Raw genomic sequence first — 13,112 nt, 5'->3', positions numbered from 1 at the left:
GTGATCACGTGTCACAATAGCACCCCCTTTCTTACGGCACTGGAGCTTCAGGGGAGTCAGCGCCCTGTGCAGGCTGTGCTCTTCCCTAACCACCGTCTCCAGCGTTGCAGTGCTGTTGGTGGTCAAGGCTCTGGCCTAAGCCCACTTTCTCGTTTTGCACCGCCCCTGCCCAACCAGATTCCACCAGGGCCCAAACTGAACATCCAAACTATTTCCTGTCATGACTGTCCTGTGTCTCAAGCTGCCTTCTGAATCTCAGCCTTGCATGCTTCCGTATGAATGGGCAGTTGCAGCATTCTGAGTGTCTGTCTTGTACAGTTGCACATAAGTTTATCTCTTGTGCTTATAGAAATTTCCAGAACAGACTGCCCAAAGATGCTGCAGCCAGTAAATAACTGTAGCCGTGTGCTTGGAGATAATCACCACTGGGTTACACATCTTGATGATTATGACCCTTCACAATGACTTGAACAAACTGGCTTTCTAGTCCCTACAAACCTGTTTGACAGACATCCTCCAGTCATGACGTTAGGGTCACCTGAGAGCACAGAATTACTGCTGTATGTACCACAGTGAGGTAACAGCTTTTCAACTACAAGCAAGAATTGAAAAGTACATGGATAGTAGCCAACATTAGCCAGCAGTTTTTAAAATACATCTGAAGTCAAAGTTATTCATATCAGATTCAGAAAAAAATGCTCTGATCCAGGCAATGATTCAAAACTATGAACTGGGTAATCAGAATTACAGCACAATGTGAGACTTGGAATTAGAACCCAGAATCTTTAATTCTAGTTCACCAGAAACCTTCCCACAAATGGTCCTAAGAGTCTCCAAACAGGTCATTTAGAAAATAAGCAGAAGAAAAAGAATATTGCTACATTCAGCAAGGCTGAGAACAGACTACACAGGTATGCCTCTCCTCCATAGGACCACACAGCCTTGCTGCAGGCTAGCTACAGAACACAACTCTAGGCTTTCTTTAACCTCTGTACTTTTCTGTTATGTATAACATGGCAACATGAATCATCAAAAGCCACTAGCTATCCTTGAATCAAACCAATGTATTCCAGCCTGCACATTCTTCCGGCAACATTCTTAAGTACTGCATCCTATAGTCAGTGCACGGTGACTCACATTTTCCATGTACTTTTTCCTGTCTACAGACTAACCACTGGAAAATGGCACTCTTCCGTCTTGCTGTTCTCTTTAGTAATGTCTTCAGTAAAGCCTTCCCTAAGTCAGGCACAGCGGCCTGTAACCCAGCCCTTGGGATTACAGCCCTGAAGCCGGACAACTGATAACAGGCTTGAGAGAGTGAGATCCTGTCTTAAATAAACATTACAAAACTTTGTTCCTTAAAAACAAGGCCAAAAAACCCAAAACAAACACAAAAACCAACCACCAGGCATGGTGGCAGCACATTTGTACAGTATAAACTATCTAGGAGATTAAGGCAGGCTAGTTAATGCACAAGGGTTGGAAGTCAGCCTGGGAAACACATCAAGACCTTCAAATTAATAAAAGCATGGTTGTTTTCTTTTAAAGAAAAACCCAAAGCCCTAGGTAATGGCAACAAAAAATATACCAAACTTCATCAAAATCTTTTATGCATCAAATGACATTAACAAAGGTGAGAAATTCACAGGGAGAGAGAAAATATTTGCTACTCATATTTGTTACGGGATTAAAATCTAACTCTCACCAAACATAATGGTTTATATGGTTAATCCTAGCACGCTAGGAGTTTAAGGCCAGCTTGGTCTACATAATTGAGTAACCACGACAGCCAGGGCTATGTAGAGACACCCTCCCTGTCTCAGAAAAACAAAAAACTGAATCCTGAGATAAGGGTTAGCTTCAGCATTGGATATAAAGAACTCTCTTTTAAAAACCTAATTCAACCAAAAATAAATCAAAATGGACAAATCCAAATGAATATGCCTCAAAGAAGATACACAAACGGCCATAAGCACATGCTCATACCAAAGTTCACAGTACCATTAGTAAAAATGTGGAAATGGTAGAATGGTAAAAAATGCCAACTGACCCAAAAAAAAAATGGATAAAACGTGATATAAACAGCAGAGCATTTATTCAACCTCAACAAGAAAATGTGTTAAAATATGAATTATACATTAAGCAAAATGTACTAGTGGAGTATGCCAGATAGAAATGGTCAGATACTCTATGCTCTGATGAGGTACCTAGAAATGCCACAGTTCAGAGACAGAAAGTACCAACAGTAGTCATCATGGACCAGGGAGAGAGCTATCCTTTCATGGGTAAATGAAGATGCTCTGGAGACAGACGCTGGTGATGGGTGCACAACAATGACAATGTGGTACTGCCATGTTGTGCCCTTGAAATGATTATTATAACAAACTCATCTTACACAAAGATTATCACAAAACAAACCCATAAATATTCAACAGAAATCTCCAGAAACTCCCACTTAATTCACATACTGCTGATTATGCTATCTGACTAGGTATAAAGTAAATCTTAATATAGTTACAGACTTAAAATCAGGAGTTTCGTCTCTTAGGGTATCTTTATTAACCAGCATTTAAAGCTCGACCCATGAAATGAACACTGTGAAGTATCACAGAACAAGCTTCCCTAGGAACTACACCCAATACCCATTCTCTTGGTCTAATTTTCCTGCTACTGACCTTCCCTGTATCTTGTTCACATAACTGTATAAACTGTATAACTATCATCTTTTAGCCAATGCATTTAGAACTTAAATAACCATAGAAATGGAGTGATGGTACAAAAGACTCAAATGCTATACTTGTGTTTCATAGGTTTTTAGTATAAACAAACAGAATGGGAGGAGGGAGATACTGTCTAAGCATTCTAAGAAACGCATGTTTGCTTCTAGGTTTAAGATAATACACAAACTGAAAAAATGAAAAGGTTATACATATTGTGTCAGTCTGAGAACAATATCTCAATCCACATCTAATCAGAAAAGTTTTCAAGTCACCTGAATGTTCCCAAATCCTAACAGCATGAGGTTAGATGTCAGATATAAAGCTAAAGCCAGTACCACATGATGACAAGTAAAAAACCCCAAATTTTAAAGTGATTAAATAAAAATGAACAATTGGGGCAGGGAAATAAACTTCAGGTCAGCTGCAAGCATGGAGGAATCTAGGCATACAAAATAGCACAAAGTCAACAATATGGCACCGACATTTCAGAGTAATCTGATACTGTAACTGAGAAATGCAAACTAATGTTAAGAATTAGGCTAAATTAATATTTGAAGTTCTCATATACGAAGGGCCATGGTCCTCCTTATCTTGCTTCAAGCTCTAAAATATAGCAGGCAATTAATAACAAATTTAATGAAGGTTCCTAAACAAGAGTGTGGAGCCACCAAGTGCTCAGGAGCTCCGCAGACAGACGCAAGGGTGACCTAAAGGGGCTTTAATGTCTATATGACATAAAGGTAACATGTCAGTGCTTCAGGTGGTGTGTACATAAGCATAAAGGAAGCACTCAATCCTTGGGTGATGTGTGTAAGAAGGAAAATGTTATGCTTAAGGCAGTATGTACAAGCTTGAGTCAGAATACTTGATTCGCAGAGCTGAAGGGGTCAAAGGAGACAGGGCAAGAGTTACGGCCTTTTCCATAAGGAAATGGAGGTCTTAAATTCCTGAAAGAAGATAAGTCTCCCAAAGAAAAACAGGAGTTCAAAGTATTTAACTGGAAAGCCAAGGTTGAGAAAACAAGCATGCCCATGTTTTGGCTGATCTATGGTATAGAAGCAGGAACGTGACCGATGGTCTGTTTACTTATTTGGCATGGGGAGCTGAGAGGGTGGCATTTAGCCTAGGCTGGCTTTGAACTCACTGTGTATCCAAGGATGACTCTGAATTCTTGATTCTCCTGCCTCCACCTCCTGAATTCTGAGATCACAGGTATGGAATCCAACTGGCTTTTGGACATTTTTATGATGTAACCAAAACACACTGAATCTTCTCAACTCCCAAAATGTGTAAGGAGAACATTGCTCTACATGCCGAACCACATTTGCCTCACTGGTCAGCTAGTATATCAATGCAAATTTAATATACACTTATAATTTAGTTCAAGTTTTAACTTTTTTTTAAAAAAAAGATGAGTTTTCATTGGATACACATACTTCTGGATTTAATGTTTATCCTTTTGTTTCTTAAAGCATCCCAAATCTGAAAGATGATTAAAATTGGGGAAAAAAAAACCAAAATGGGAATTATTCCAAACCATAAGAGTAATAACAATCCACTTTTCTATACATAAAACTCTAACAGTATAAAGCTTAAAAGTAGTAACTGCAGTTAAAAAAAACTCTAGAAAAACAGTAAACATTTATAAAAATGTCTTTGCTTTTCAAGATCAGAGAAATCACTACCTACTCTTAAAGACAGAAAAATAATTCTTGGCTTTAAAGTGTTCAGAGGAGAGCTGTTACCCTTTTATTTACTTAAAAATATTTGTTAGGTGTTAGTGAATAACTATCTAAAAGGCAAGTCTCCATTTACAATGGGCTGCTGGGATACAGCTTTGGTAAGACTAAAGGTACTTAGCACAGAATGTAAAGAATACCAGAACTTTAATAGCAAGAGGAATCATCAAGAGTGAAGCCCTATCTTCCTCAGTAAAGAGAAAATGGACAGTATAAGTAAAGCAATGCCTGGAAATCCCGAATTACTTTCAGATGTCAAGAGTCTACAAGTCTTAAAGATTAAGGGGGGAATAGAGGGGGATAAACAGTAAGTCCATGAGGATTCAAACTTTTTTTTGGTAAATCATATATAGTTCATGGCTCAAATTATAATTTCAAGAAATATGAGAAAACCATGTTAAATAACAACAGTGGACCTCAAATGCATGAGCTTTTGTCACTTTATTGTTAACCAATGAATATTATCCAAAATTAGAGATTTACTTGTAATTTACTTGTACAACATGAAATTATGCTAATGGGAAATTATCAAATACTTATCTCATTAGTGTGTTTTTACATTGCTATATGAACATGTGCTCTCAACTGCTAAGGATAAACGTTATAATTGGTTTAATCTCTATGAAAACCCATATTGCAAATGGCTGTTCCTGTTTAGAAAAATCCATATAGCTTTAAAAATGGATTAAAACCATTTAAATCCTAATCTACAAATAGACTATTAACAGCAAATATAACTGGTAGCCTCTCAACACTGTAACAACTGGTGTAACAATGATAACGTACACATAAAAATGGGGAAATCAGTGAAAATTCAGGGGAAGTCAATTCTTTTAGCAATAAGGACTATTGCTCTAGCGCTTTTGGAAAGTGAATGCTCATGTTTCAAAGTAGAGCAGTAAGGCCTACCATCTCTCCCTCTCATGTATGGAAAGCAGAAACATTCCCTCACAAATAATCTGAAGCATGTGCACAACCACTGTACAACAGTCACTTCAGGGTTAACCAGTTGTCTTTTGTCCTACAGAGTTCAAAAAATATATTAAGCAAGGCCTTTCCTTTTCATAATGTCTGTCCAAATTATTCCTTTTAAAGTCAGCAAAATCAAAAAACAGCACGAGATATTTTCAGACACAAGTTGAATCTACTGTGTATGAAAACTGCTTAATAAAATGGCAATTGTAATAGATAAATGTAAGAGTTTGAGTGCATAATACCAAATGGAACGTAGCTGAACCACACAGAGAAAACAAGGCTTTTTCTGTATCTTCAAACTCAGGTGCTTCATGATCAAAGAACATAAAAGTATCTTTCTATCTGGGAAGATTCTTCAGTAAGACGTAATTCAAATCAGATTTGTTCTTAGAGACTACAAACAAAATAAGCAGTGATTTAGGAACCAAATACACTAAATGGTGTACCTATTCATCAAGAATAAAGGATGAGAATCCTTCACATGCTGCAAAGGCAGGGTCTCTCTCCCAAAGGGCCACTCCACTTCCTCAGACATATAACACCCCTCAGGAAACAGCATACCAGTGAGAACATACAATCTGGACACATATCAGAGTCCCACAATTCAACAGAAAGGCAGTTAAAACATTAGCACTGGAATCTCCAAAGTATATTCAATGATAGACACGACTGAGACTGTCTATGGATAACAGACATACAGTGTGTGTGAACAGTCACCACAGGTGTAGAGTGAGGTAGTATTACTTTTCTTAGAACTGATACTTTCATGTGCTGCCCTTGCAGAAAGGTCCAGGTTTGTTTTTTTCAACAATTAAAATCAGTTATCATCAGCAGTATCTTCTATTATACACTGTGTTTCTAAATCAACGTTAAGAATAAACACTGAATTTTTTCAGAAGCCATTTACTGGCAGGCAGTGCTTCATAAATAAATTCTCCTACAACTGCCGCCTGCTGGCTCCATCTCCAAAGTGGCAGGCAAGGAAAGCCACCAAAGAATTATAGGACATGATACACCAATCACTTGAGCTGGCAATGATGACTCTACTTAAGTAAATGAAAAGCAAACACCCAATAATGTAATTAAGGGATTTCTGTAGTAATTAACCACATCTGCATACTGTGCTGCTCAGTCAGTGTTCTACCTGTCTCATGATGCAGTAGTCGCCTACACAACGATCACTGTCTCATCTACCCCATGTCTGTTTACCTCAATACCTCATTTTACACACCTCCAGTAAGTGATATATCTGTATGACACCAGAATCATGGCTCTGGCATGACAGAGCATGAGAAGGCCACACTGAAAAAAATCTGAGAGTGAACATGGAAATGTATGAAGGCCAAACATGGAAAGGGCAAAGAAAACTGAGTTCATTAACTAAGCATGCATTGAGATGTCCACCATTTTCCTAAGATGTACACAGTGCTCAAAGCACACATACACATTTATCAGACATGGTCATTAGTGCTAACATTCAACTAAAAAAAAATGAAACAGAAACAAAACAATGAAAATGTACAAAGAGGTGACAGAATAGTATTATCCATTCCCTGGCCAAAAGAAAAATGACCATACATGACATCACACTGCCTTAATGCTGAAGAGCACCCTTCCGAATTCTGCTAGTGAGCACAGTCAACTGGTACGAGTGCTTTGGCAAGGTGGGATGCATTCCATCGCATCTGAAAAGGCCTGCTTTTCTCTGGTGGTGGTTCAGCTTATGAAGGACATGTATCACAAGAACAGCTCTCACATTGCTTCAAACTCATCGATGCGCTGCTTTGTATTGCCTTGTCGAATCTGCCGGAGAGTCTTGTACTTATCACGGCCTGCTTTGACATTCTCAGCATGAAGGACATCATTCTGGGTTTTCTTGGTTTCATCTCTGGCTTGGGCTAATTCTGAACTTAATGCCTGCATTGAAAATAGTATTACTATTACATAAAATTTTAAAAAGTATGAGAATAGTTAAAAGATGCAAAGATACATGCACACCAAACCTGGCACTTTAATAATCTTTCCACTGTGGAGTGGTTTTCTGTGTGGCATGCAAGCTTTTTTTTCCTTCACACGCATTGATGTTTTGCCTGCAAGTATATCTATGTGGAGGTGTTAGGTTCCCTGGAACTGGAGTTACAGACAACTGTGAGTTGCTGTGTGGGTGCTGGGAATTGAACCCAGGTCCTCTAGAAGAGCAAATCACTTAGCTATCTCTCCAGCCCCATAAGCTTCATATTTTTAGTAATTGTGATGGGAAGGAATGCCAAAGGTCTTTCTTTTTTTTAGTCATTAGCCATATTTTATACATTCTTAATCTAATACATGAAATACTAATCAAGTTCAAGGCAGTCACTTTAATGAAAGGTTAATATTAAAAAACAAAGTGGACATTTTCTCTCTAGAAACCTTAATACAGCTATTATAATTATCACTTTTTCTTCATTAAGATTTCACCAACTGCAAAAATTAGATAAATTTTTAAACTGTTGAGAATGCTGAAATTTCCTCTTCTGACCTAATAATGTAGTATACTTGTTTCCTGAAGTTTCTTGTCCCACTGCCCTTCACCCCAAATAAGCACACGGATGCTTTATTAGTTATAGAACTGTTGGCAGATAGCTAGGACTTCTTATTGGCTAGCTCTGTCTTAATTAATAACCCATTTCTATAAATCTATGTATTTCCACATGGTCTTGGGTTACAGGAGAACACCGGGACCTGTTACTCCTTTGGCAGCTATATGGTGTCTCCTTTGGTGACTCTCTGCCTACCTTTCCCAGAATTCTCGTCTCCTAGTCCCGCCTATTGGTCAAACTGTTTTATTCATCAACCAGCAAGAGAAACATACATGCAGAAGGACACCCCCATCAGCTGGCCTGCATTAAGAGTTGGACACTTAGGAAGCTGATTTCGATGGAGACTGCAAGAGTATTAAGTGCATACACAGCTGCATCGGTACCTGGAGCTGCTTCTTCACACGTTCGTTTTTCTGTGTTTCCGTCACCCGCTCCTCCTCACTTCTGTGGTTCATCACGCCCTCACTAGACAACTCGGCACTGGCCTCAGCACTGTTCTCGTCATGCTCATCGTGCTCATTTTCTGTGGGAGGAACAACTGGAGGAGGGGGAGGGGGAGGGGGTGCAGACATCACGGTTTTTAACTCTTCTTTGGTCTTTTCCAAGTCTTCCTGAGCTGCAAAAGCCTGAACAATGAAAATAAGTTTGTGAAACTGGCAATGAAAAGAATGTATACTGACTCTAACAAAAACTACATTTCAAAGTAATGATAATACGTCCTTTTTAATAAAAGCTCCATTTTTATGGGATTCCAGCAGGTAGGATGCATAATTTTTTTTTAAATATCTCCTAACTAAAAATGTTAGTACAGCTTTATTATTTTTTGCTGTAACTGTTGTGTAAATGTTTGGTGGGAAACAGCTTAAATCTGTACAACGCTGAGAAATGTCACAATAGATTATATCTGAGGCACAAGCAGAAAAATAACAAGTCAATGGAGGAATCAGAGTGTCATTCTCTAATACAGTGGTCAATTAAAATCACTAACCTAACCATGGGTTAACTAGATAAGTCATCTCACATGATACAACAAGAACTATCCCAATCACTGATGATTTGGGGGACAGTCCCTCCTGGATTGCCTAGAAAATTTTCACTTTCAAGTCTTGTCCTATGTCCTATTAAAAATACTCTATTTCACTCTCAAAGGGCTTCTAAACTATGGAGGTCTCCCATAAGAATTCCTTATGCTTTCAGAGCCACATATCAATCTACAGGAAATACGACAGAAAGATAGAGTAGATGACACAATGAGGAAGCAATTAGACAGATCATGAGGAAGGACATTCTACAGGCCCCTCAGCAAATCAGTATGAGCAGAGGAGGTCTATCTGTGGTAACATTTAAAGCAGACACAGAATCCAAATGCCTGCTTTTCACATTGCAGCGCCAACTACCTACAAACTACCAAACTTACTGCTTAAATTTTGGAATCTAAGTATAATCTAACATTAGATGAGATGATAATTTAATAAAGTAGAATTATATAAACAAAGATTTCATTTCAAATATACATAACTGTATACATAAACATATGAAATAGGAGAGGATATACATTAATGCTTTAAAATCATGTCCTAGTTTGCAGGACTGTAATTTCATTTTTAAATTAATTTTCATTGATTTGTGTGCATTTTCAAATTGCTCACAGAACTTGTAGCTATATTTTAAAATCTGTAAAGTTCATAAATCCTCTCTAAATAGGGCCTATAAAATTCTCGTGACAAAAGAAGTATAACAGACTGACTAACCCCCCCCCCACACACGTAATATGTCAAAAATGTTCCAATAAAAATTGAACTGCTTCAGCTGGGCTGTCCCAGCACTAGGAAGGCTGAGGGAGGTAGATCTCTGTGAGTTTGAAGCCAATCTGGTGTGAGTTCCAGCCAGGGCTGTTACACAGAGAAACCCTGTCTTGAAAAAAAACAAAACCAACTAAACAACCAACCAACCAAACAGTTGAACTGCCTCAAAGAAATTTAAGAGCAGGAATAAAAACAGTTTATACAGTAAGTGTATTTTATTGTAGAAAACTCATCACATATTTCATGTACCTTCCTTGGGTATAAAAATTATAAGTGCACTTATAAGTTCATGTTATTGAATTAAACTCATTATCTTTTCTGTGCCATCCTTCCAATTACAAGCTTGATCTATGCACTTGTGAATTCTCATTATTAGTCTTAGCAGTATCCACTGCTCCCTTAAGATTTAGAAGCAGTTAAAGGCTGCTGGGGAAAGGAGCCCAGGAGACCCACTGCTCACTAAAGAGCAGGAGTGAATGGTTATTGAGATACACCTTCCTCAGTGGTGTAGCCACTGGCAAGCTGTCCATGTTCCTGTAAATCAGACACCAAGCTCTGTAACCCTAACAGATTCACTAGTCCATTAAACAGAAAACAATCCAGGAAAGGAGAAGGGGAGATGCTAAGTGGGAAGAGCAAGGGGACCAGTGGGAATAGCAGCAGGACTAGAGAGAGTAACTGCGTGAACATGGTCAAACTACAGTATATGCATGCATGAGAATGCCATAATGACCATGTATAATTAAAGCCTGCCAATAAACTCAAAAAGGAAAAAGAAGTCTTATTAGTAGCAAAACTACAACCCCTAACTCAAGGTCACCTCCTGTTATTGGTTGTTATGTCTATTTCGTCTACCATGGAGTGTTTAATTCTTTCCATTCTTTTCATTTTCATCACATTCTTTAGGCACTTAGAAGCATCTGATATCCCAATCCATACTTTACAATGGGAGGGCTTGGGGCTCTTTTTGTTTACTTTTTTTTTATAAAATCTTCCTCGATTGTATTAACTGTGTTCTGACGTCTTCAGAATCTGGTATCTACCTACACAGTCCACCAATCTGCATCAGTAGACATTTGTCTGAAGCTCCAATAACTCAATTTTCTATTATCTAACTGTCACCTTTATCTTTTAACCTTTTTTTTTGTTGTTTTTTTTGAGACAGAGTTTCTCTGTATTGTCTGGAACTCACAGAGACCCGCTGGCCTCTGCCTCCCAAGTGCTGGATTAAAGGCTTGCGCCACCAACGCCCGGCATGTTTTAACTTTTTTAAGTCCCACTGGATCATTGGCTACCCCTACTTTCTCTACTCACTCAATTCTTTCTGTCTAGAACACTCAACAATGCACTTCAGCCCTACCCAACTTAAATGTGTACTGCCTTCACAGACACCTGTCTGGTTCCCCTAGGTGATCACCTCTCATGCATTTCCCAGAGACAGAGCATGTACCACTCTCACATCACCTCTATAAAGTAAGCAAGTGCTCTGCCGGCTCACTAACAGAGCACCTATTCAGTAGAAGCCAGCATACAACAAAACAGTAATTACTTTGTGTTGCCATTCAGTAGCTTCCTCTTCCTTTTTCTTCTTGGCTTCCTCTAAAAGTGCAATCTTGGCAGTGAATTCAGCAAGTTCTGCTGCCTAGAATTAAAATATTTATATATTATAAATACTAGAGACAATAATATTTGGGGGGGTTCGAAACAGGGTTTTTCTCTATGTAGCTTTGGAGCCTATCCTGGCACTTGTAGACTAGGCTGGCTGGCCTCAAACTCACAGAGATCCGCCTGCCTCTGTCTCCTGAGTGCTGGGATTAAAGGCATGTACCACCAATGCCTGACTGAAACAATATTTTTAGCATCCGTTTAATGTTCAGTTGAAACATTTTCAGGTACAGCTTGGGCTGTTTTAACTTTCCCTTAGTGTTCCATTTTAAAAAGGCAGTATTTGCTGAATATCTTAACAAGCTTGTTTGAATAGATACTTGAGATAATGAGATAATACAAAGCAAAGTTAAAAAACTTTTATTCTACAGAGGAGCAGTTACTTATGTTTCTGTAGTAAGGGCGTAAAATGTGTAAGAGCTTATTTTAAGAGTTTATCATTAAACAAAAAATTACATAATGTTCTGTAATTGTAAAGGTACTTTGTTAACAGTCTCATCTGTGCTATTTTCAAAGAGAAAAAAAACTTAGAGGCTCGAAAAGGAAAGGACAGATGTGATATCACACCCCTGGAATTCACACGCTCTTGGTGCTCAGGAAGTGGGAGGAGATGATCAAAGGTGCAAAGTCAGCCTGAGTTAATAACAAGACTTTGTCTACAAACAACAAAACTCAAAAACATGCAGTAAATGAACATCTGAATTGATAAATATATTTAGAATCTTCTGTGCCATGCATACTCATTTGGAAGTACATTAAACAAACAAAATGTCAACCAATAATGGCTTATGTCATCCAGAAACTAAACATGCTATGTCAATTTATAAAGTGCAAGATGCCACATGTCCTATTGCAAGGCCAGTCCAAAGTCACAATCAGCTGCCTCAACCTGTGAGTTACGACCACATTTGGAGGGGGGATAGGATGACCCTTTCACATGGGTCGCCTAAAACCATCAGAAAATAGATATTTACATTATGATTCATAACACTAGCAAAATTATAGCTATAGCAACAAAAATAATTTTATGGTAATAGGTTACCACAACACGAGGAACTGTATTAAAGGGTCACAGCATTAAAACGGTTGAGAAGCAGTGGTCTAAGTGAATGAAAATCCTTTTGCTGGCCACTGGCTCCACTTAAAAGCAAATCATAACCAGATTATATGAAAGAAAATCTATTTTCAATTTTTAAAAAGGAAATATATGACCCAAAACACATGGACTCCTTTATCCTGTTTGGTTTTTAATTTCTTCAGGCAGAAAAAAATGTTCAGTTTCTGCCATTTGTTACTATCCCTTTGGCATGCTTTTTTGAAGACGCCATTTATTTGGTGAAGTGTTGCTCTTGCTCACAATACACACAGTATGGCTGACAGAACAGAGTGTAATGTCCAAAGAGACCAAGTCTCCCTTGCTGTGTCCTTTAGAGAGACATGAAAGCAAACTGTGAAGTCAGGGCCTTACCAGCTGCTCCTGGTTCTTCATCTGGTCAGCAGCTTGCTTGGCTATGGCAGACTTGGCCTCCTCCGCAGCCCGGCGCTCCTTGTCTAGCCGCTCTGCCTCCTCTTTCGCTCGTTGGCGCTCCTGCTCCAGCTCCAGAGCTTTTCGAGTCTGCTCTTCTAATT

At 38.6% G+C, this 13,112-nt stretch overlaps 1 protein-coding gene across 4 annotated transcripts in view; it reads right to left on the bottom strand.

Annotated features, from left to right (window-relative positions):
- Positions 1-13,112, bottom strand: part of Rdx (radixin) — a 79,081-nt gene that overhangs the window by 29,530 nt on the left and 36,439 nt on the right. For all 4 annotated transcript variants that reach the window (XM_040729984.1, XM_040729987.1, XM_040729986.1 and 1 more), the window contains exons 11-14: positions 12,952-13,112; positions 11,368-11,460; positions 8,397-8,639; positions 7,191-7,351 (exon numbers count right to left, since the gene is read on the bottom strand). In XM_040729984.1, coding sequence (XP_040585918.1) covers positions 7,191-7,351; positions 8,397-8,639; positions 11,368-11,460; positions 12,952-13,112 — 658 coding nt within the window. The remainder of the gene's footprint in view (positions 1-7,190; positions 7,352-8,396; positions 8,640-11,367; positions 11,461-12,951) is intronic.

This window comes from Mesocricetus auratus, unplaced genomic scaffold (assembly GCF_017639785.1).
Source record: "Mesocricetus auratus isolate SY011 unplaced genomic scaffold, BCM_Maur_2.0 Super-Scaffold_100022, whole genome shotgun sequence".
NCBI lineage: Eukaryota > Metazoa > Chordata > Mammalia > Rodentia > Cricetidae > Mesocricetus > Mesocricetus auratus.
This window is presented reverse-complemented; position numbering and strand designations above follow the sequence as displayed.